Source organism: Perna viridis, chromosome 5, assembly GCF_037379345.1.
Source record: "Perna viridis isolate PV_CMFRI_1.1 ecotype Kerala chromosome 5, ASM3737934v1, whole genome shotgun sequence".
Lineage (NCBI taxonomy): Eukaryota > Metazoa > Mollusca > Bivalvia > Mytilida > Mytilidae > Perna > Perna viridis.
Window position 1 is genome coordinate 45,608,945 of NC_142449.1, and position 21,255 is coordinate 45,630,199.

Sequence of the window (21,255 nt, forward strand, 5' to 3'; positions counted from 1 at the left end):
TTTTAGGTGTTCACAGATGTTATGCAGATCAATTAAATCAGGAATTTTGACCATTTATGTCAATGCATGCCTTTTCTAACTCATACCATATATCCTACCAGTATTTTCTTTTTCAAATGGTGATAAATTATGTCTCTTGTCCAAGCTATGTGGGATTAGTGTAAAATTGTTGAAATATTTTCAAGAAATCTCCGATTCAATAATGACGAGTGTAAGTTTATATTTCTTTTATTCAATGCTGCATTTAATAAGCACCCTACTTAAAGTCAATGGAATTTTATTCCACTAACTAAATTTAGCAAGTAATGAAAATGTTAAGTTTTTGGGTTATTTCTGGACTTTACCTATAAAACGTATAGAATTCCACTAGCAAATTTTAGCAAGTGGAAAAATTTCTAATTGCAAAATTATTATAATCCACAACACAGACGGCCCTAATGTTTTGATTGGATCACAAAACAAGTAAACAGGAAAGCATGTGACCTTGTCGTCAAAGCAAAACTGCCCGTTTACAATAAAATTGTGTTTCCAAAACAATGTCTAAGATGGACCAGTGAATGTGTATGAATCTATATAAGTTTCATCCTGTAAACATGTATTCAACTGAATTTTCTGGTCCAAACATATCTGGTTACTATAGCAACCACAATACTGGAAACTGACCTCAACTAAGGATTTTTGTTTTCTTCTTTTTCTAAGTAAAGAAAAAAAATTAGGATTTGAATCCCATGACTAATAACTTGGCTTTACTAAACCATTACTCACAAATCCCTATAGAGATAAAAATAGACATCACATATCCTTTAAAATTCAGTCTGAGATTTTAATGATAAATGCAGTAATTCTAGTAGACCAATATCCTTTGCTCCATTGGGCATAGAATAAGTCTGCACGATTTCTTAAAATATCCAAAATCATGAAAGATATAATGACCATACATAGAATTCCTGAAATTCCAGGCTTTAGAAATGCCAATTTATTACCGATGTGAGAGTTCAAATCTCTGATTGATACTAGAGAGAAGTATAGTCGTTGCGATGGTAATTATTTTTACAAACCCAAGGGAAATATAAAATGGCTGGCAGAAACTCCGCCATCCTGTTTTCTCCGAATCCCAAGGGAAAAACAAAATGGATTGATATGTGGTTTTCCTTTTATGGAATCCATTTACAGATTTCTAACACATACATCGTAAATATCACTTCAATAGTTAAAACCTGACCATTGAAATTCAAGAGGAAGTGCTGAATTGTTTTTTATTTTTAATTTGACACACATATATTTGAAAAAAAAAACCATCTGAAAATGCATGCAATAAAAAATAAGCAGGTTATTGTCTTAAAAATACAAAATTATAGCAGATGTCACCTTTTATGTCAATAAACTAACTTGAATGTGCATACCAATATGTTGTCAGAGCCATCCTCACATTGCATTTTCAGTTAGGCCAAAAGAAATAATAGGTCTGTTTCCTGCTATCCTACCTACCCAAATTTATTGTGCCAACCCTAAACATTTAATGACTATTTTGGCTCATGCACCCTTCAGGTCTAGATTGTTTCCCCATTATCTCAATGCAGAGTGTTTTTGAAATATTAAGATAATTTCCGTACTTATCTACCATATTTTTTTTTCTTACTGGTGGCAGGAAACAAGACTATCATTTTAATGCCTTAAAAGGCTAGACTTATAATTTTATATGCAGTATATAAAATATTGTGATAAAGCACCTAATAAATCTGTCCTCCTTATTTTTGCATTTATAGTAAAATATCTTAAAAATGAAAATTGAAAAATGTTAAGGGAATATCAAGGGAACCAGGATTAGAAAGGTAATAAAAAGAATATTACCCAAGGTTAACAACTAGATTGGGAAAATAGACGCACACAACAATGAACAAGGAATTACCAAAATAACATGTACAAAGGAGCATGGACCAGGTGCACTGATAAGGTAGGCATCCTCTGCTTTTCTAAAAACATCCACTGATTTGCTCATAAATGTCACATCTGGGTAATGGAAAGAGGAAAGGAAAACTATGATATAATGAATGAATCGGTCCTAACGATGCAGATGGGTACACCATAACGATCCACAAGTTAATGATGACAACCATAAAACCTTTTTAGTAATGACTTTAATCTTGTAGCAACATAAACCTGTTTCAGAAGTCTAATTGTGAGAAGTCTAGCATGGTACAAAAACTCCATACACAAGTGCTGAAGGGATGATGCTACAGATGAACGGATAATTGACAATAAGGAATGTCATATAGTTTTCCCTTTCCATCCATTTCCAAGAGTAGGCCAAGAAATGAGTTCAACCCCACCACAGATTTAATGCAACTGTCCAGAATCAGGAGATGATTGTCATTAATGTGTCTTCGTGTTTTTATATTACAGTTTAGTTTGATTTTGAGGAAGTATCATCGTCACCTTGCCGTGAATTTTATTACTCTTTCTCAGAGCCCTTCAGAGCTGACTTATAGGTGTGTTTACACTTGTTGAAGACCTTTTGTTGATCTCTGAAATTGTTTATTGTTTTGTATTTAGGTTATACACTGGTGGATTTGTTACATTTCACCATATCCTTTCTTTACATAGTGGCTGTAGTGTCTTTTGAACTTAAATTACTACATGCAATGTTTAAAATCCCTGAATCTAGGATTATTTAAAGACAAAACATCAACTTTATAACAGAAACTGAAAGCAAAAGGATATGGCTAAACAATATCTTTTTTCAGATATGATCAGATATAAAGTCAGCTTCATAAGAATGAAAGTAATGGTTAGTGAGTAGCAGAGCAATTTGATCCCATTGGAATGCTGATTGTCTGTTACAAAACACATCCACAAAGTAGTGGAGAACACAAAACATTAAAATAGAAAGGTGATTCAAACACATTAAAATCCAAAGTCATGGCCACAGGTGAAACCAGGACAGATATATTCAAAAAGCAGATGCAAAATTTGATTGAAATCTATCGATTGTAGGAGGGATGATTGATTAATTGATTAAATGATTGTTGTCGCAAATATTTCATGTATAATCAGGATAAGAACTAGTTAAGTGTCAGTCCCTGTAAGAATCAGGCAGTTGGTGAAACATGGTATGAAAAAACCCTTCATTTTGATAGTGTAATATCGTATTTGCACCATCAGAATCAAGGAAAACACACCAGATTTTCCATATCATGCTGGACCATTGAGTTAAAATTTCATTGAAATGCACAGAAAATGAGCATTTCAAGGGCAGACAACTGTAAAAAAAAATCTCATTTTCCTAAGGTTCTATTGAAAAAATTTCAGCGCAAAGCCAGTGATGCAGAGATCAAATAATAGTCTTTTCAAATAGAGAAAATATTATTGACTGATATTACATTGTCAGATCGGTAGGGTTTTGACATGCATGTTTCTGATTTTTTCAATTTTGCCTGATTCTTACATGCACTTGCACTTACAGAAGAATCAATAAAAATAGAAAATTACGTGGACTGCCACTAGAAAATAGGAGAAATAGGTAGAGGTGTCAAATAAATATAATTAGTCACCTTTTATAAGACCCAAAATAATAGGTCTGTTTCCTGCTAACATACCTACCCTAAACATTTATGGCCATTTTGGCTCAAGTTCCATCAAAGTTATCTAGATTTTTCCCCTTTTAACTTCATGTAAAATGTTTTTGAAAAAAATAAAATAGTTCTCTACCTGCCTACCCTACCTACCCTGCTGGCAGCAGGAAACAATTATGTCATCAGTATTTGGCCAATCGGGAAACAAAACTGCAATCAGGTGACTTGCGTTTCCATAGAAGAGCGTCCTCAAGGTCAAAGGGTAAAAAACTAAACTATACCCACTGCATCAGAAAAAAAATTATAGGTTGAGTGAATCTTGTTATCCACAAGGCCATTCATTAAGGCAGACATACTAACTTCTGACAGACACACTCGGACTACAAGCACAATTTGCACTTAGTTAGATGGGACTCAACAAGATCTTTTAGTCATACATATCGCTTTGCTATGTGGGCAATGTAACTAAATTGTAAGCCTTTAAAAGCAAATTATCAAGACATGCAGGACTCTATTTATCAAATTAGTATCATTTCAATATGTTGTGATGTCCTAATTTTCTTCCATCCAATCATTATGCTGCAATTAGTAGTAATTTTCTATCCTTTAGAAAGAATTAGAAAAGTTAAAACAATCATTTAAAATTCTGCTTATATAATTATCCCTTCAAAGGCTCATGGGATATGTCACATGACTTGATGTTAAAACTGCTTTCCTTTTCTACAGGTACCCTTGAGGGTTGAAGTAAATGTACATTTTTAAAGCTATTTCCTTTAGAATTTTAGCAGTTTTCCACTGGGACTGTAATGCCATTTACTTTGCCATGATTTTATTTTAGTGTGTTATCTCTGGGGAATTTCATTTGTTAAAAGCAAGATACTTCATATGTATTAAACATACAGTAAGGCAGAAATCTTTTGAATTAATTATAAACAACCTTCAGATTTCAAGTACTGCTTGTAATAAATTCATTTGCTTGGAATTTCAAGAAGTGAAAATATTTGCGGCATAAAGCAAGTACTAGACTTGCTACAAGTCCTTCTTTATTATTTATATGACACAGAAAATCTATGTAATTAACCTCTCTAATAACACCGCTACTAATTTCTGTGAAAGAGGCCTCTCTCCTGTAATAATTAGTAGATTTGCTATCAGAGGGATACATGCAATCAAGAAACTTTTTCATATATTCTTTAATATAAAGAGAGGGACTTGTAGCAAGTCTAAGCAAGTAGCTTCACTTTATCTAATGCTGCATGAAAATTCTAGAAAAACACCATGACATCATTAAATATCAGCAAAAGTATGCAACCATACCAAAGTGTCAATTCGTTGTGGACATAACAAGACAAAAACAGGACGACTCAGAGACACAGAAAAACCAAATAACAGACATGATCTAAATAGGCATGCAAATGTGCCGAAAAGATTATCACTTGGTGCTCAATTCATGATGATAATCATATGGTAATTTTGGCATGGAAACAAATGATAGTCATATATTTGTGAAAACATATAATAAGCACATGATAATCTTGTGATAATAATGTGAAAATTGATAAATATAATTATCATGCTAGATTCAAATGATAATCTTATGTTCTAAACCCTATGTGATTATCATATGTAGAACATTTGGCTGTGTACACAATGTAGAATAAAATATAAATACGTGTAAAACCAAGAGAAAAGGAAAACAAGACAACACAAAAAATAAACCAACTACAAAACAGAATCCTACAGAAAAAAAACAGGAGTAACATCAGTAAAACAAATAGTTTTGACATTTATACTAAATCTTTTGTTTGAATCTTCATTTCTAATTTTCATCATTTTAAATTTTCTGTACTTACGGTATTTTTATCAGAAAGTACTGCATGGTTCATGGAGATTTGTAGGTAGTGAGTTTGAAATTTGTAGATTTCTTTAAAGTATTGTAGTTTTCTGCGAAATGTTTACATTTCATGGGAGGGAAACTTGAATTTGTGGTTTGACTAAACTATGTAAATAATAAATATTGGTATCCATCTACAAAAGAACTCTCACAATAAAGGATAAGGTATGATAAGGGCCATATTTGGCCCCCTATTTTAAGAAAAAAAAGTTTGAAATAAATTACAAAAATGCAATATGTACTGTTTAATGGATGATTAAATTGTTTTAAAATGGTTTTAAATTTTCAATTACATCTATTGTAATTTTTTTCGAAGTCTAAAATTTGCCAAAAACAACAAAATGGAGAAAATTGTCAATTTTCAATGCTAATATTGTTATTTTCAAAGGTCTCCACCAATGTAACCAATGGAAACCTTGATTTGGACTATCAGTTGCATTGAGAAATCATAAACAATAATTTTTGGTCAATTTGGCAGAGGCACACAAAATTTCAAAAATATTCCAAAAAGTACCATAATGTTCTCCATATTAAATTTCTAGTTTCTGATCACGAGCCTTACCCTACTTTGTCCTTTATCTATTTCAAAATTACCTTGAAACTTATTATCTTCATAAATTTTTTTTTAATTTCGATATGACACATCTGAACAAATGTAATTAACAATACTTCATAATAATTATCTTTTATTTAAGTAGAAGTACATCATTCATTTACTCGAATTATGAATTGACAAATTTTTGCAAGCATTAGCGCACTTAATTGTGAATTTTCAAGCAAAGATGTAAATTACATTCATACTTTAACAACATAACAATGACTCCCATCGAAGCATTCCTTAGGTCTTCTTTTTATCACATTAGACTTTAGAAGCTTTGGAATTAAATACTAAATTATAGAAACAGTAGTAACCTCTCCTTTTGGGAATTTTATTCCTGAAGTGATGCAGAGAAACAAGTACTGTTATGTTTGCATTGACAAAATGGACGATTGATGTTTTTTTTTAGTTTTCACAAAATATGAGGGGTCAATGGACGTGGGTTTGGCTTGGTCTCTAGTAAATTCCATTATGAAAAATTCAGATTAGGTAAGGTTAAAGGTCCTTTAAGACCATAAGAAATATTCTATTTAAGAATTTAGGATATATCACACCTCACTGAAGTCATAAATCAAAGTATTTTGACAATACCTACTGACAGTATTTTAAAAAACATGCATTAAAATGCATTTAAAAACAAATGCTTTAGTGCATTTACCTATTATTTCCAACTTTTAAAAAGTTTTTTCCTGTCTGCAATTTGAAACCACCCACTGATTCTTAATTTCAAATATAAAACATTCAGTGGAGCACTATAATTAGACCCTGCTGTGTGAAATTCTCAGTGCTATTTTTGATCATGAAACAGGATGCCCTTAAGTCGTACATTTTTACTCTATAAAGCAACGTAATTGCATTGTGGTAGCAAATACTTGGAGTGTCCCGTCGTTTCCCGAATGAAAATGCCTCCGGGAGCTAGAAAGTTATGTTCTATCTAATTCTACCACATGACAAAAACACAGCGGGAAAATTTTATGTCATGAAACTTCCTGCGACTTTCTCTATTAACTCTGGTTCTATGGCATGTCAATAAAGTATACTCCTATATATGGAGATTCTTTCATCATGACAACAAGAGCGATTTAAAGCATGGATTAAAAATTTTATCGAAATTAAGCTGCAAATTATTTTTTATTGTTCAATTTATCTTAAATCATCTGATGACTTTAAATGTCTGTGAATGTTTGTGAAACATGAAGATTTATTGGAGTATCTCATTTATCACAGAGATAAAAATTCTTTCCATGAATTTAATAAAAAAAAAAAGGTTATGTATATGTAACCCAAAATCAGGGAGACAAAAATATTTTATGAATTTGTAAGAAAACTTAAAGCATCATCTTTAACAACTTTGTCTGAAAAATAAACTTAATTATCATCCTCTTAAAAGTAACCTTAAATGAAAGTAAGGATTTAAGGAGCCTTACCGCATACCCACCCTTCCTGTGGCAGATCCTCGGAGAATTTTTGGGGGTTGGAACCCCCTTTTGTTGGAAATGTTTTTTTACTTCTGCAGAATTTTGTCAATATGAGCAAATAATAGCCTGAACCCCGCTTTTTTTCTTAGACCCCCTAAGGAAAAAACACTTCTCAAGACCTCTTGATCTGCCCTTGCCTTCCAACTGATGTAAATTACTGTAGGTAAGAGAATTCATTTTTAATTTTAATTCTCCTTTCTGCCCACCAATTTTCCTGTGTGAAACCTGGTAGCAGTTAGACTTCTATACATAAAAAAGAATTCCCATGGGATCAGCAACAGAGTTCACTGATGAACTTCCCACCAGATGGGACTTCATCTCATCAATGTTCTATACAAATGTGTCATTATAAATGAAGGTGAATTACAGTACTAAACCATTCCTATATAAATTTCTATGAATTTAGTTTTGCAGATATTAAATATATTTTATGAGAACAAACCAGTAGTAAGCAAGGTCATGAATGATCACTTTTAAGGTTTCAATTAATTATTAAAATACCAGCAGACCTTCACACACACACACATAAAAAAGTTATAAATCAGGACTAATTTTACATTTACAATTTTTTGGTGAAATTGACCAATGGTCTTTAAATTTTGTGGATTACAGAAAGAAATGACCTCATGTTTTTTTGGAATTTTGTTTTATTGGTACCTGCAAGCATACTAGTATGACTTTGGAGATTTTCATGAAGCATCATAATTTTCAATTGAAATTATCTATTTCCTCAGTGTTTGATTGACCCAAGAAAACCACTCAAGTGTGAAAGTTCCTCAATTTGTGGATACCAATTTTCGTGGATTATGGAAGAACACAAGTTTGCAGATTCTCAAATTCATAGTTTTGAGGTTTTCAAGATATACATCAATGGGAATCTCCTTTTCATTGGTAATAAATCTTTTTGTTTTGGTCTATCTACAAAAACCACAAAAATTGGTACCCCAAAAAATAATAGTACTTTTACAGTAGTAGATCTCTACAAATGGCACTTATCAGTACAGGCCTGTAGTCTGAATTTTTTAACAAGGCTTGAAGGGGGATTATTTGGACCAAATTTTTCAGAACTTCACCTACAGGTATGCAGTAATGAATGTCAAAAGTCCCCTAATCTTAAGGTAGTCAGGGTGTTTCTTTCCTGAAATCAATTGAAAGTAATGGCTGTACTAAAGAAAATGATAATACCAATCCAAAAAATTGCCCCCTCCATACAGAGCATCAAATGATCTGTCCATCCACTACACTTTGTGGCTGCATCTCCTGTGAAATCATTTGATGGACTGCTTCCTTACTGCTATCATAAGGTTTGTATATACTACTGTGATAAATATTTTAAGTAGTAGTCTTTGTAAGAATCATGCAAATTCAGTAATATGTGATACACCCTAAAAAGGCTACATATTTTTATTTTTGTTATTAAATTATTCAATAGTTCTGTATGTTGACATATATAATCATTCACTCCAATCTGTCTGCTCTTAAAAGATAACACACATTGAAAATCCAACAGTTTCTTTTGTATTTTTGTGTCATTTGCAGAGCTGTCTCCCTTAATTTTGAATTCTACAATGCAATCTGTATAATTGTTATCTACTGCAAACAAGGGTTATATGAAAAGCCACATGTTAATTTCTGTTTCAATAACATTTTAACAAGAAATATCAAAAATAAAAATACGTAGGATTTCCAACCATGAATAACATTTTGCTTGATTCTTATCTGGAGTGCTACTTAACTTATTCACCAATACCAATATCATGGCAAACCAAGGAAATCAGGTTGGAGCAGTTTTTTCTTAAGTGTGGAGTATAACAGATTTTTTTTGGTACATGTATAATTTGTGATAAATTGAGATTTGATGCAATTCCCATTTAATATCTTCCTGAATACATTTATCATTACCATTTACCAGTAATTTCATTGTCCTTGTACTATTTTGTTAAATTTCACAAAACAAAATCAATATATTCTGTAAAGAACAATATAAAGAAATATATGTAAGTATATGTTGAAATTGATGAATTTTCATTTTTACTCTTACATTTAACTATTTAAAAAGTACATACACAGATACATACAATACTATTGTAGATTCTTACATGTTGTACATGTATATTGTAAATACACAGCTGCATATAATACAGTAAACATGTCCCTCTCTTTCTTTATGTTTAAAGTCACATAACTCTTTAATCCAAAATTGTAAAATAATGTAAAAAACTTCCATCCAGATTAACTTTAAAAAAATCAATAGTTACCTATCAAACAAGGTGTGGGCATACCACAAACAGATGGACAGGACACAACATGAGGCAGGTGAAAAGGACAGACTAATGGACAGGAAAGACAAGATAGACAGATGGACAGGACACAACATGAGGTAGGTGAAAAGGACAGACTGATGGCCAGGATGGACAAGATAGACAGATGGACAAGACACAACATGAGATAGGTGAAAAGGACAGACTGATGGACAAGATACACAGATGGACAGGACACAACATGACGTAGGTGAAAAGGACAGACTGATGGACAAGATAGACAGATTGACAGAACAGACAGGCAGGTGGAATGAACAGACTGGTGGACAGGATGGACTGATGGACAGGACACAACATGAGGTAAGTGAAAAGGACAGACTGACGGACTCAATGGACTGATGGACAAAATAGACAGATGGACAGGCAGGTGGAATGAACAGACTGGTGGACAGGATGGACAAATGGACAAGATAGACAGAATGGACAGATTAGAGAGAGGGAAAAATCTGACAGATGTACAAGACAGAAATATGGACAGAACAGACAGATTGACAGGTAGGTGGAATGAACAGACTGGTGGACAGAATAGACAGATGAACAAAACAGAAATATGGGCAGAACAGACACTGGACAAGACAGAACAGACAGACTGACAAGACAGAAATATGGACTGAACAGATAGATGGACCAGACAGAAATATGGTCAGAACAGACAGATGGACAAGACATGAATTTGGACTGAATGACAGATGGACTAGACATAAATTTGGACTGAACAGACAGATGGAAAAGACAGAAATATGGACAGAACAGATAGATGGACCAGACAGAAATATGGTCAGAACAGACAGATGGACAAGACATGAATTTGGACTGAATGACAGATGGACAGAACAGACAGACAAGACAGAACAGACTGACGGACAAGACAGAAATATGGACTGAACAGACAAATGGACTAGACATAAATTTGGACTGCACAGACAGATGGAAAAGACAGAAATATGGACAGAACAGACAAACAAGAAAGACAGATGGACAGACAAACTGTTACATACCATAGTACATCATCAAACAGAAGTCAAATATTCAAAAATATACCAAAGGTAAAAATGTCTTTAACTTTTGACCTCTTGATCTATGGTCTTTTATATCCTTGATTTACATGTAAATGTCAGAAAAATAAATGACCTTTTAAAAGACTCTTCCAATCTTTATAATAAGCCAGGAAAACTAGATTGACTCAGACAAAAATTTTAAATTGTTTTTCTCTTTAAGTGCTTATCATTTTATCATGCATAACAGTTGAAGCGTCTAGGGAGTATTCCAAAACAAGGTGTGAGAAAACTTGGCAGGTATTGGATTGATCATACAACAAAATAAAATCTCCCCAGCAACTACGATATCCTACTGAGTAGAGTGCTAAGTCTGCTTTAAGTGGGTATCTATCCAGCCAAGGCTGTAATTACAATACACAGCAGGACACCCCAGGTGGAAAAAAGCCAGCCAAGTTTGATGTGATTTTTACCTGTTTTCCTCACTATCTCAAACAGTGAAGTATGTATTTATAAAACTGACACCTGAATGCCTTGATCTCACTTTAATCATTCTTTACTCAGTAAGAACAGTTTTTATCAATCTCTCCTCTGCATGCATGCCACAATCATCGAGGAAGATACAGATAAATGACCCCTAGTAATGTGTTAAAATGCATTCAAATTTAAAATTACATAGGTATTCTACTGAGAAATGCATGTATTCATTTACAGATGAAAGTAGAAAGTTTTGAATAATATGAATGTTCTATTAAACCCTTACATCCTTATTAACTTAAAAGGTCCATCGTGTGTGGCTACCCCCCACCAACCCACCTTACAGGTTTATAGTGTATGGCTATCACCCCCTACAGATACATTGTGTATGACTATCACCCCCACCTTTTTCAGGTACATTGTGTTTGCCCACTGCCTCCCCCACCAACTGAAACAGCTTTTGTTAAAAATGTGGACATGGAATGATGGTTAAATTTTGTTGGTTTTACATTTTGCAATTACATGTATCGAGTGGAAGCTCAATCCACTACCCACTTTCAGAATTGTTTTACAGTATTATGAAATATACATGAATTTTCAGCTTTTAACTAGCTTAGTAACTAATAAGGCATTTTACTTCAAAGAGGTATATTCACTAACTACCTGAAAAGGCTTAATTTTTCATGATTGTACTTTTCTTTAAAATTTGAGTTGTTTTTCCAACAGATCCAACCCCCTGACTTCAACTGAAAAAAGTTCTAAATTTTAATTGCTCGCATCTGTCAGCTACTACCCCATACAAAATCCTTGCAACATGAATTTTCTTGACACCATATTTTAATAAGGTGTAAAAGTAGAAAACAATTGTGTTTGCAGCCTTTCATCAATGATTTCTCACCCCCCATTTTATTTTATTCCTACATAATTATACTTGATATATTGTACATACCAACAGCTAAGCAGTAGGTATTTCTGTGGTCCATGAACTGGTCCATACTTTCAAAGCTATCACCACACATGTCACAGTTAAAATGGGAGGATGTGTCCCTGAGACTGACCCCAGGGTCAGTATCTTCAAAGATGACCTTCCTATCATCACAGTTATCTGTTAAAACAGAGAGAATATGAGCACTAATCAGGGACAGAAGATTTCAGATTTGGGGGGAAGGGGGTGGTGTTAACTTAATCAACTGCCCAGTGGAGACAAGCTCAAAGTCTTTGGAGGTAAATGCTGGAGAAAATCAGTTTCATGCAATAAATATATACATGTATTTGCTAAAAATATTTAGAAATTCTGGAAGAAGAGGGAGTAAAATCTTTATAAAATCAAGATTTCATGCAAAATATGCATCTCCCCCTTTCTAGTAGTGGAGGGATGTCAACGCTAATCCATCACAGCTGATCTTTCAAGGCTTTAATTTCTTCACAAATACCCCAGCTAAGAGTACAGTATGCCAGAAAAAATAACACACCAATCCGACACTTAGTAACTTAATAAGTTATCTCCCCTATTTGAGTTGGTGTTATCAAAACCTGTGGCAGAAGACCAAACATTGAACAAACTGAAAACCTGTCTAAACAAGACACCTTTGAAGTCCCTTCATATCTGATTATGTGATTGTATTTTGAACCATGGAAAACTGAACATCTGTCTAAACCAAGCAAATTCCACAGAAGGGGGGGGGTCACTTCCTATATACCAGTACATGTATATACAGACTTGCCGCTGGAATGGGTTTGTTTTTCTAGAGTTGAAGTATATGATTGGGTCATAAATTTTTTCTCTTCCCTATGTCAATGGGCTGTCATTTATCAATAGGTCATTTTTCTACCATATTTCTACAATTGAATACATTGTTTATTATCTTCTGCAACCTGCTGGAGACCTAAATGGTCTCTTAATTCAAAAAGAAGTAAGGTACACACAGGGAGTGCAATATATAAAGTCCCTGGTACACAGTAGTAGAATATATGAATGGGTATGTATTTCTTGCAGACAAATATATGAATGGGAGTGTTTTTCCAGCTCCAGCTGCACCCCCGTACCAAATTTTAACAAAAGTGACCCCCCCTTTCAAAAGAGTTCAGTTTAGACAGATTTCACTGTAAAAATGATACAAAATTAACACAAGATATATAATACATTTATACTATATTCTTACCAGCCTCATTGTCATCTTCATCTTCCCCTACAAAAAAATTAACAGTTAAATATATATATATATGTACAAATACATCTTAACATAGAATACAGCAAAACAGACATATTAAATAAACAGTGAGAGTTTGTTTAACCACTTTATGAATTTTCTCAAATTTTAAAAATCTAAAATTTCATTGAAAAATATTTTATTTAAAAATTCTGCTTTATTTGAAAATAAAATTGAATGTAGATTCTCTATCTCCTTAGGTTAAAAAAAGACATATTTCATTTCAATGGGGCTTTAAAAAGGAAATTTCAATTCACTGAACTCAAAATTTAAATCAAAAATTTTCTCAAAACTCTTTTATAGAAAACAATGTCTTGACTTTTTTATATATTCTTATCAGGTCTAGAAAATCAATGACGCGAATCTAACAGTATTTTTGGCTTTTTCAGACTACCCAATCCTATTTTATTAGGAAAATATATGTGTCAGTGCTTTAAATTTTGAAATTTTGGAAAACAATACAAAATCTTGAATTTGTAGTTAGAGCCATTAATCTTATTGAGAAAAACAAGAACAAGAGACTCCCAGGGCCCTGAATCTCTCACCTTGATTTGCCTTTCAAGGGCAATTAATCTAACAAGGAGTTGTCCGACAATTTTGACTCAAAAGAAGACTTTGGTAGGACTTATCACAAGGATCATTTCATTAATTGAAAATTTCTTTCTGTCTCTTATAGTTTTCAAGATATTGGCTGAACAACTGCTAAAAATATAATTTTTCTCCTTTCAAGGGCAATAACTTTAACAAGGAGTCTTCTGACAACTTTGATCCCCACAAACTTTTGAAGGCCTAATAATAAGGATCATTTTGGCAATTGAAAGAATCTGGCTATACCTAACAGTTTTGGTGATATGAGAAAAGCTTCTGATTCACCCCTTTGTTCTTTTTTTTTTTTAACAATGGCCATGTTTTTTTGACGGATCAAAAATCCCCACATCATATCTACTCAGAATGCCCTAAGGAATATTCATACAAAGTTTGGTCCCAACAGGTCTGCAAGTTTCAGAGGAGAAGATTTTTGAAAGAAAAAAACACTTAAAATAGGGGAAAAAAACATTGAAAAAAGGGCTGAACAAATTAAAACAAGATTAAAATTCTACAAGAGATAGACCTCATCATGCTTAAAATTTCTACCCTGTCAAAATTTCGCTAAACTTAATGATTTAGGAGATATATGCAAAATACTTCTGTCTGACTCCTTTCTTCTACTTCCAGTAATGGCAGCCATGTTTTTTGACGAATCAAAAATCCCCAAATCAGTTCTATGTAGAATACCCTAAGGAACATTTATACAAGGTTAAGTTGTTCATGATGATGATGATGAAGACAATGGACGACAAGTGATAAATGCAATTCAAATTTATATCGTACCTCTGACCAATATCTTATTACCTTTTGATTGAGTTAGGGACATCATGTTTTGACCTCTAAGCAAGTAGATTTTTAAGCAAGCATAAAGGAATAAAGACATCTTTATTGCACTTAAATTGTTTTACAAGTTGTATGTTGCGCAGTGATCCCGAAGCAAAGGCATAGGTTCATTCTATAGTATAAAACAAACATATATATATACAGATGCACTGTGGCTCCATAAGGAGGAGGAGGTTACAAAAACACATTTTGAGGGACAGACCTCAGCATTTCTAAAAGGGAAGGAGAGTGTTCTGATCCAGAAGCTTCTAAGAAGGGGCTTCCTGGCTATAATTTGCACATTTTTGCCAAACTTTTGCATTTAATTAATAAAATTTTACAACGTAAGGGGTTATTCTAACCCAAAGTACCCTCCTTGATCTGTCACTGCTTACCCAACAAATAATGTAGATCTTGGTTAACATCAGTGGAGGATCAAGGGGGTCCAGGAGCTGTAACCCCCTTTATTAAAATTTTTACAAAAATCAAATTTATACAAGGTTTTGGCCATAAAATAGCAAATGATAGTCTGGAACCCCTCCTTTTTTTTCTGGTACCCTACCCCTTTTCAAAATATCTGGATCCCTCCCTTATCACCGTATCCGGATATGATTACAATAAGCTTCCATCCAACAGCTGTACTTTTAACTGTTCATCATTCACACATCCAACCTAAAATTGTTCATTATTTCTACAAGCCTTCAACAAACTTAAATTACAAGTACTCAATTTAAATTTAATTCAATAACACTCTTTAACACTGTCTACAACTTTACAATGTTATCTTTTATTCCCTGTTGGTGAGAAATATAATTGTTCATGGTTACCATGGTTACAGAGATAGAAGCAATGTCATTGGAAAATGACACCGGGGATTTAGCGTAACACCACGGGACGTCAGTCATAGAACAGACTTGCTGTGGGGTTTTCTTTATGATGTATAGTGCTAAACTTGGGAAAACTCCTTGGAGACTTCTCCATAGAAAATCAATATCACCATTTTATAATTACTGGAAAAGTTATCCGTCATTTGTATATACATAAAGAAATTTTTTCCATAATTTTGTAATTAATGTTGAATACACGTTTTCCCAATGGTTTAAAATATACCATTGCACTACTTATATAGGCATGATGTAACTTAAATTCAAATTTCAAAACCATTAAACACACTTAATACATGGAAATTATGTCTAGTACATGGGTTCCTAACTTATCATACTTGTCACATAGAGACCAGCCTTTTCTAACACACCTGTGTAAGCAAACACACCTTATATGTACCACCCTGCCTAATAAAACACTTCTTGTACAAACTACATGAGAACTTGCCTAATCAAACACACCTTATACATGTGAACTTGCCTAATCAAACACACCTTATACATGTGAACTTGCCTAATCAAACACACCTTACACTTGGGAACTTGCCTAATCAAACACACCTTATACTTGGGAACTTGCCTAATCAAACACACATTACACATGGGAACTTGCCTTAACTATCACAAATTATACATGGAAACCTTCTTCATGAAATTAAACACCTTATACATGGGAACAAGCTTTTCATAAATGCCCAGTATGTGGGAACCTGCCTAATCAAACACTATTTGTACATTGGAACTTTCTTAATTAAATATAACGAGAATAGGTATCATGTAAATGTCAGAGACAATAACCCCACCGGGATGAAAATGTCAGCCCAAGTCCGCTCACTGGTCTTCAATTAATAAAGGATAGGCTGCAGCTGGTCCCAAAACATCATTATACACAGATACAACAGAAGAGCTGCCCCTATATACCCAAGTAACATAAAAAAATAAACTAAAGGCGAAAATGAAACAAGACATACAGAGGCCAAAATTCCTGACTTGGGACAGGCACAAAAAAATGCTGCCGGGTTAAAGTACTTAGGCGAGATCACAACCCTCCCCTTTTAAAAACTGGCCGCTATGGAAAAAATATTACACAATAGACACACCTAAAAATCAGTCCGAAAAGGCCTGAGTCCCTTGTTACAACAAAAATAAAGAAACTGAAAATAAATTACACAAATGTACAAACTAAGGACTAATAGCTGTAGCAGTTAACTGACATGCCAGCACCAGATCAGTGCAGTTAACTGACATGCCAGCACCAGATCAGTGCAGTTAACTGACATGCCAGCACCAGATCAGTTTAAACCTATAAAATGTTATATCCCCATGGTATGTAAAATCAATTCCAATTCTTCAATGAATCAATCCCAAATCACTCACTAATTGAATACACCTTATACAAGCTTATCATACATGCATGCCCAATATGTTGGAACCTGCCTAATCAAACACTCCTACATGTACCGGTAAGTCTTTGAAAATTGCCCTACAAAACACATAGTACATGGGAACATTTTAAACCATCTTGTAAAATGGAAACCTGCCAAATCAAACACATCAACAGTCTTTTAAATCTGCCTTGTACTTGGGAACCTGACTTTGCCATCACACCTTGCAAATGGGAACCTGCCTAATCAACCACACCTTGTCTTTTGGAACCTGCCTAATCAACCACAACTTGTCTTTTGGAACCTGCCTAAAACATCACATCTTTACAAGGGATCCAAACTTTTCAAGCACACAAACCAAATTCTTTAAAGCTTGTATTACTGAAAACAGCTTTAACATGGAAACCTGCCTAATAGAACAAACTAAAATCACAATGTATATTTAAAAACTTGCATAATTAAACAAATTTTGTGGAATGGAAGTTGCCTGTACCATGACACCAAGTAAACAGAAACCTGAATTATCAAGCACATCCTTAACATGGAAGCCTGTCTATTCTGATACTGGATAGTTTTGTAAACAACTTATGACTTTTATTGTGTCATATCTTGTATAGAATGGCAGGGTTACAACCTAACTAAGGATGTATTCATTTCAGTAAAGCTAGACCCTGCATAATCTTAAACCCTGAGTATTCGAGAATCTTTTATAAATTCACAATTTTTGTTGCTACTAAAATTAACACTTTTTTTTGTTTTTCAACTTGGACTATCTACCATCTGTCACATCTAACCCTTTTCTGGTCCCTGTGGGTTTGGTACTGGACAGGCTTCCAGTTATTTTGTTTTGTTTTGTCAGTAAAATAATACACCTTTGAATTAATCACATATGCAAACAACATAAAGGTATGAAGGAGTTTTCAATTACCTTTAACCTCGATTTCAATACATGTCTTGTGAATAATAAATAAACATCAACAGTGTATCTTAAATAACATCATGCATTGCATGTATGAAACTACCATGTTTTGAGTGATTGTTTGTAATAATTAGAGACTAAAATATGAAGAATGAATTATTTTTTAAATTAAAAAAAAAATCATTGTCTTTTCCTGATTTTTTTATTTACTTTTTTTTGCAATGAAAGACAAATTCCAAGGGCAATAACCCCCACACAAATCATAAAAAATACTTAAAAATTTACATGCAGATGGATTCATAGAAAACAGTTTCACACACAAATTTTGGTTGTCTACTACTGGTAATGAGAAAATTGTCAAAAATGGTCCTTTTAAACAATTTTTTTTGTCTAATCCAAACTGCCATCTTGGTTTTTTACTCATCTCACAAAAAGCATAATTTACTTTTACACAATTGAAGTATTATTGTTCATGGGGTATCAATTTTCATGGATTTCATGAGTTCAGTAAACCACAAAATTTGGTATCCAAAGAAAAGGAAATTTCTTATTCGTTTGTATGATAGAGTTGTCTAACCCACAAAGTCAAGAATCTAAAAACTAATCATTGTCCCCAAAACCAAGAAAATTTGAAACCATGAATAAAAGTACTTTCACATTATACCATTATCATACTCTGGGGTGATAAACTTATCAATAGCATACTAATGTTAAATTAAATGACCAATCCCTGAAAAATGAACCCTTTTAAAACAATTAAAAATTAATAAATGTAATTTTTTTTGGAAAAATCTACTTGAGATCTACAATAGTGATGAGTAAAGATGTGAGGTAATATCTATTAAAACTGAACCACTACAAAGTTAGAAATAGTAGCCTGCCCAAGACTGGCCATTTTTGGCAGTGCTGACTAATTTTAGCAAAATCTATAAAACCATTTAGTAAATATATTGAAAAATTGTATTCAGGACTGGCCAGAACTTGAGTGAATTTCTTACCCTGACCACTATGTGATTACAAGCTCATGATGTTATCCGCAAGTTAATCACTTTGTGTTCAAAATTAGCAATTATTTCAATAATCCTATCTTTCCAAGAGGTATAGATGTAATTTGTGATTAGATTGTTTGAATAAGCCAAGTCACATTCACCTAAATATTGGTGAATTAAATAAGTCAATTATATTCATCTAAATATTGGTGAATTTAATAAGTCAATAATATATTTTCTGAAATTTAAAGAGAGGTTCAAATGAGCACTGTGGTCTCAGGTCCAGGATTCATAATTCTGACTTAGAAATTTCATATACCAAGGTCTGGGTTCATCACTAGTGATATCACTCAAGTGGAACATTGATATGAAACGTGTAAAAGTTCTAAATGTAAATTTGGACTCCAGTCTGAAACTTTTAAGTTACCTTTTGGAAGTTAATACACATGTATTTACATGAACAGGAAAATATATTTAAAGCAAGCCCTTTGCTTTTCCAAATGTTACTTAACAGATTAAAATTGTGTGTATTTTGAACAGTGCATTAAAATAGACAGATTACTTGTATATTAAGTTTTATAGAGGATTTACTGCTAGTATACCAACAAAATAGAAACTCATTCACTTGAAGCCAAATGATAAGTGAATACCATCTATTCTGACATCTGAGTATTCTGAATATTACAATTTTTTTTAACTTTCTAATTCAGACAAACAGTTTTTTCAACATTCAACATTTTTTCAGACCAAGTTGTGTCAGTTAATAAAGGTACCACTGTATATTAACAAATAGTTGTTCAGTAATCTTCATTTTTCACTAATACATGTACATGTACATAATTCAGAAAAAAAGGGGGAAGCATGTTAATAAGTTACTTATAGCTTCTACTTGTAAGGGCTTTCTTTTAATTTTATGATCCACGATAATTTGACAACACTTAAATTATTAACTTACTTTTAAAAGATCTTGGCCTGGCCTGCTTCCTTCTTGACATGACTTAAGATTGAATGAAAATCGAAAACAAAGTCAAATGTAATATAGTTCATCTTTTCACAAACATTTGAATATGAACAATTCTCCTATCCTTTTCTGCAAAGTCCTTAATATGCCTGCCAAAAACTCCACTTTTGAATATCAAACCTAAATTTTTTCCAATCTTAAGCTCAACTAAAACTTATACACTACTGGGAGATGAATGTTATTTCAGAAAGTTAAAAGCATACCATGTGGAGCTTGGCTACGTCAATGTATTAATATTGAATTGCTTTGTAGCGAAGAGATCCCCAGGGGTGCTCCCCGCTGGGAGTTTCTTTTTAGAATCGTGTTCAATAGGCAGCTGTGCCAAGCTGATTTTAGATATCGACCAATACTGGCGCAGGTAAAATTATAACTGAGATGGGTGTATTCATTAATAACACTTAAGTATTGAGCGTTTTCCTATGGGAGAAGTTTCATGCTGTTTCGTCGATGAACAAATCCCAGCGGGACTTCTAGTCAGGTTTCTGATAAATCGTCTTGCTTTGTTTGTCTGCACTGTTTGACTTCGATAGATAAAGTCAGAGAAGTTACGAATTAATTCCGCGGGAAGGTTAGAGTGAATTCCCCTGAATTTCGTGCCAAATTTTCGATGAAACAAATTTTCAAACATTTTTTTTTCAGAATGTTGACGTTTAACCGATTCAATTATTATATACTACATGTATCATTCTAAAACTGAAACTTGAAGCTTGTATAAAGTCCCATCCCGCCTATGATAGAACTGTACACTTTCTAGTCATCTCGTTTTGACCTCAGTACTTTTCGGCCATAGCCCATCTCGGCCATAGTCGTGATTTTCTTAAAACTGCAGATCTGAATGCAGAAATGATTATCGATATGAAAGTATAGCTTGTGTAGACTGGAAAAGCTTCGTTTGTTTGGTGTGTTTTTCTTTACCATGAATCACTGTACCATTGGCAGTGTCTGAATTTCATGTGGACTGGTACTTAGTGGTAGTCTTTGTAAGATCTTGTTCCATAAAAGCCAAGTAATGCAGTTGAAAAGTTTTCCGACTATGTCTTGACAACATCCATCAATGTTTGTATTCATAGACACTCTTTGCAAAATACAAGTAACAACATAT

The 21,255-nt window shown here is 33.3% G+C and overlaps 1 protein-coding gene across 3 annotated transcripts in view; it reads right to left on the bottom strand.

The window, feature by feature from the left end:
* The window catches only part of LOC148617917 (zinc finger protein 423-like), a 35,694-nt gene extending 15,006 nt beyond the window's left edge, over window positions 1-20,688 (bottom strand). For 2 of the 3 annotated variants that reach the window (XM_088585573.1, XM_088585572.1), the window contains exons 1-3: window positions 20,088-20,688; window positions 13,498-13,524; window positions 12,285-12,440 (exon numbers count right to left, since the gene is read on the bottom strand). In XM_088585573.1, coding sequence (XP_088441699.1) covers window positions 12,285-12,440; window positions 13,498-13,524; window positions 20,088-20,127 — 223 coding nt within the window. In that variant the 5' untranslated portion in view covers window positions 20,128-20,688. Of the gene's footprint in view, window positions 1-12,284; window positions 12,441-13,497; window positions 13,525-15,517; window positions 15,628-20,087 lie in introns of all 3 variants that reach the window. The other variant, XM_088585575.1, reaches the window with a different exon arrangement.
* Window positions 20,689-21,255: the final 567 nt, after the last annotated feature.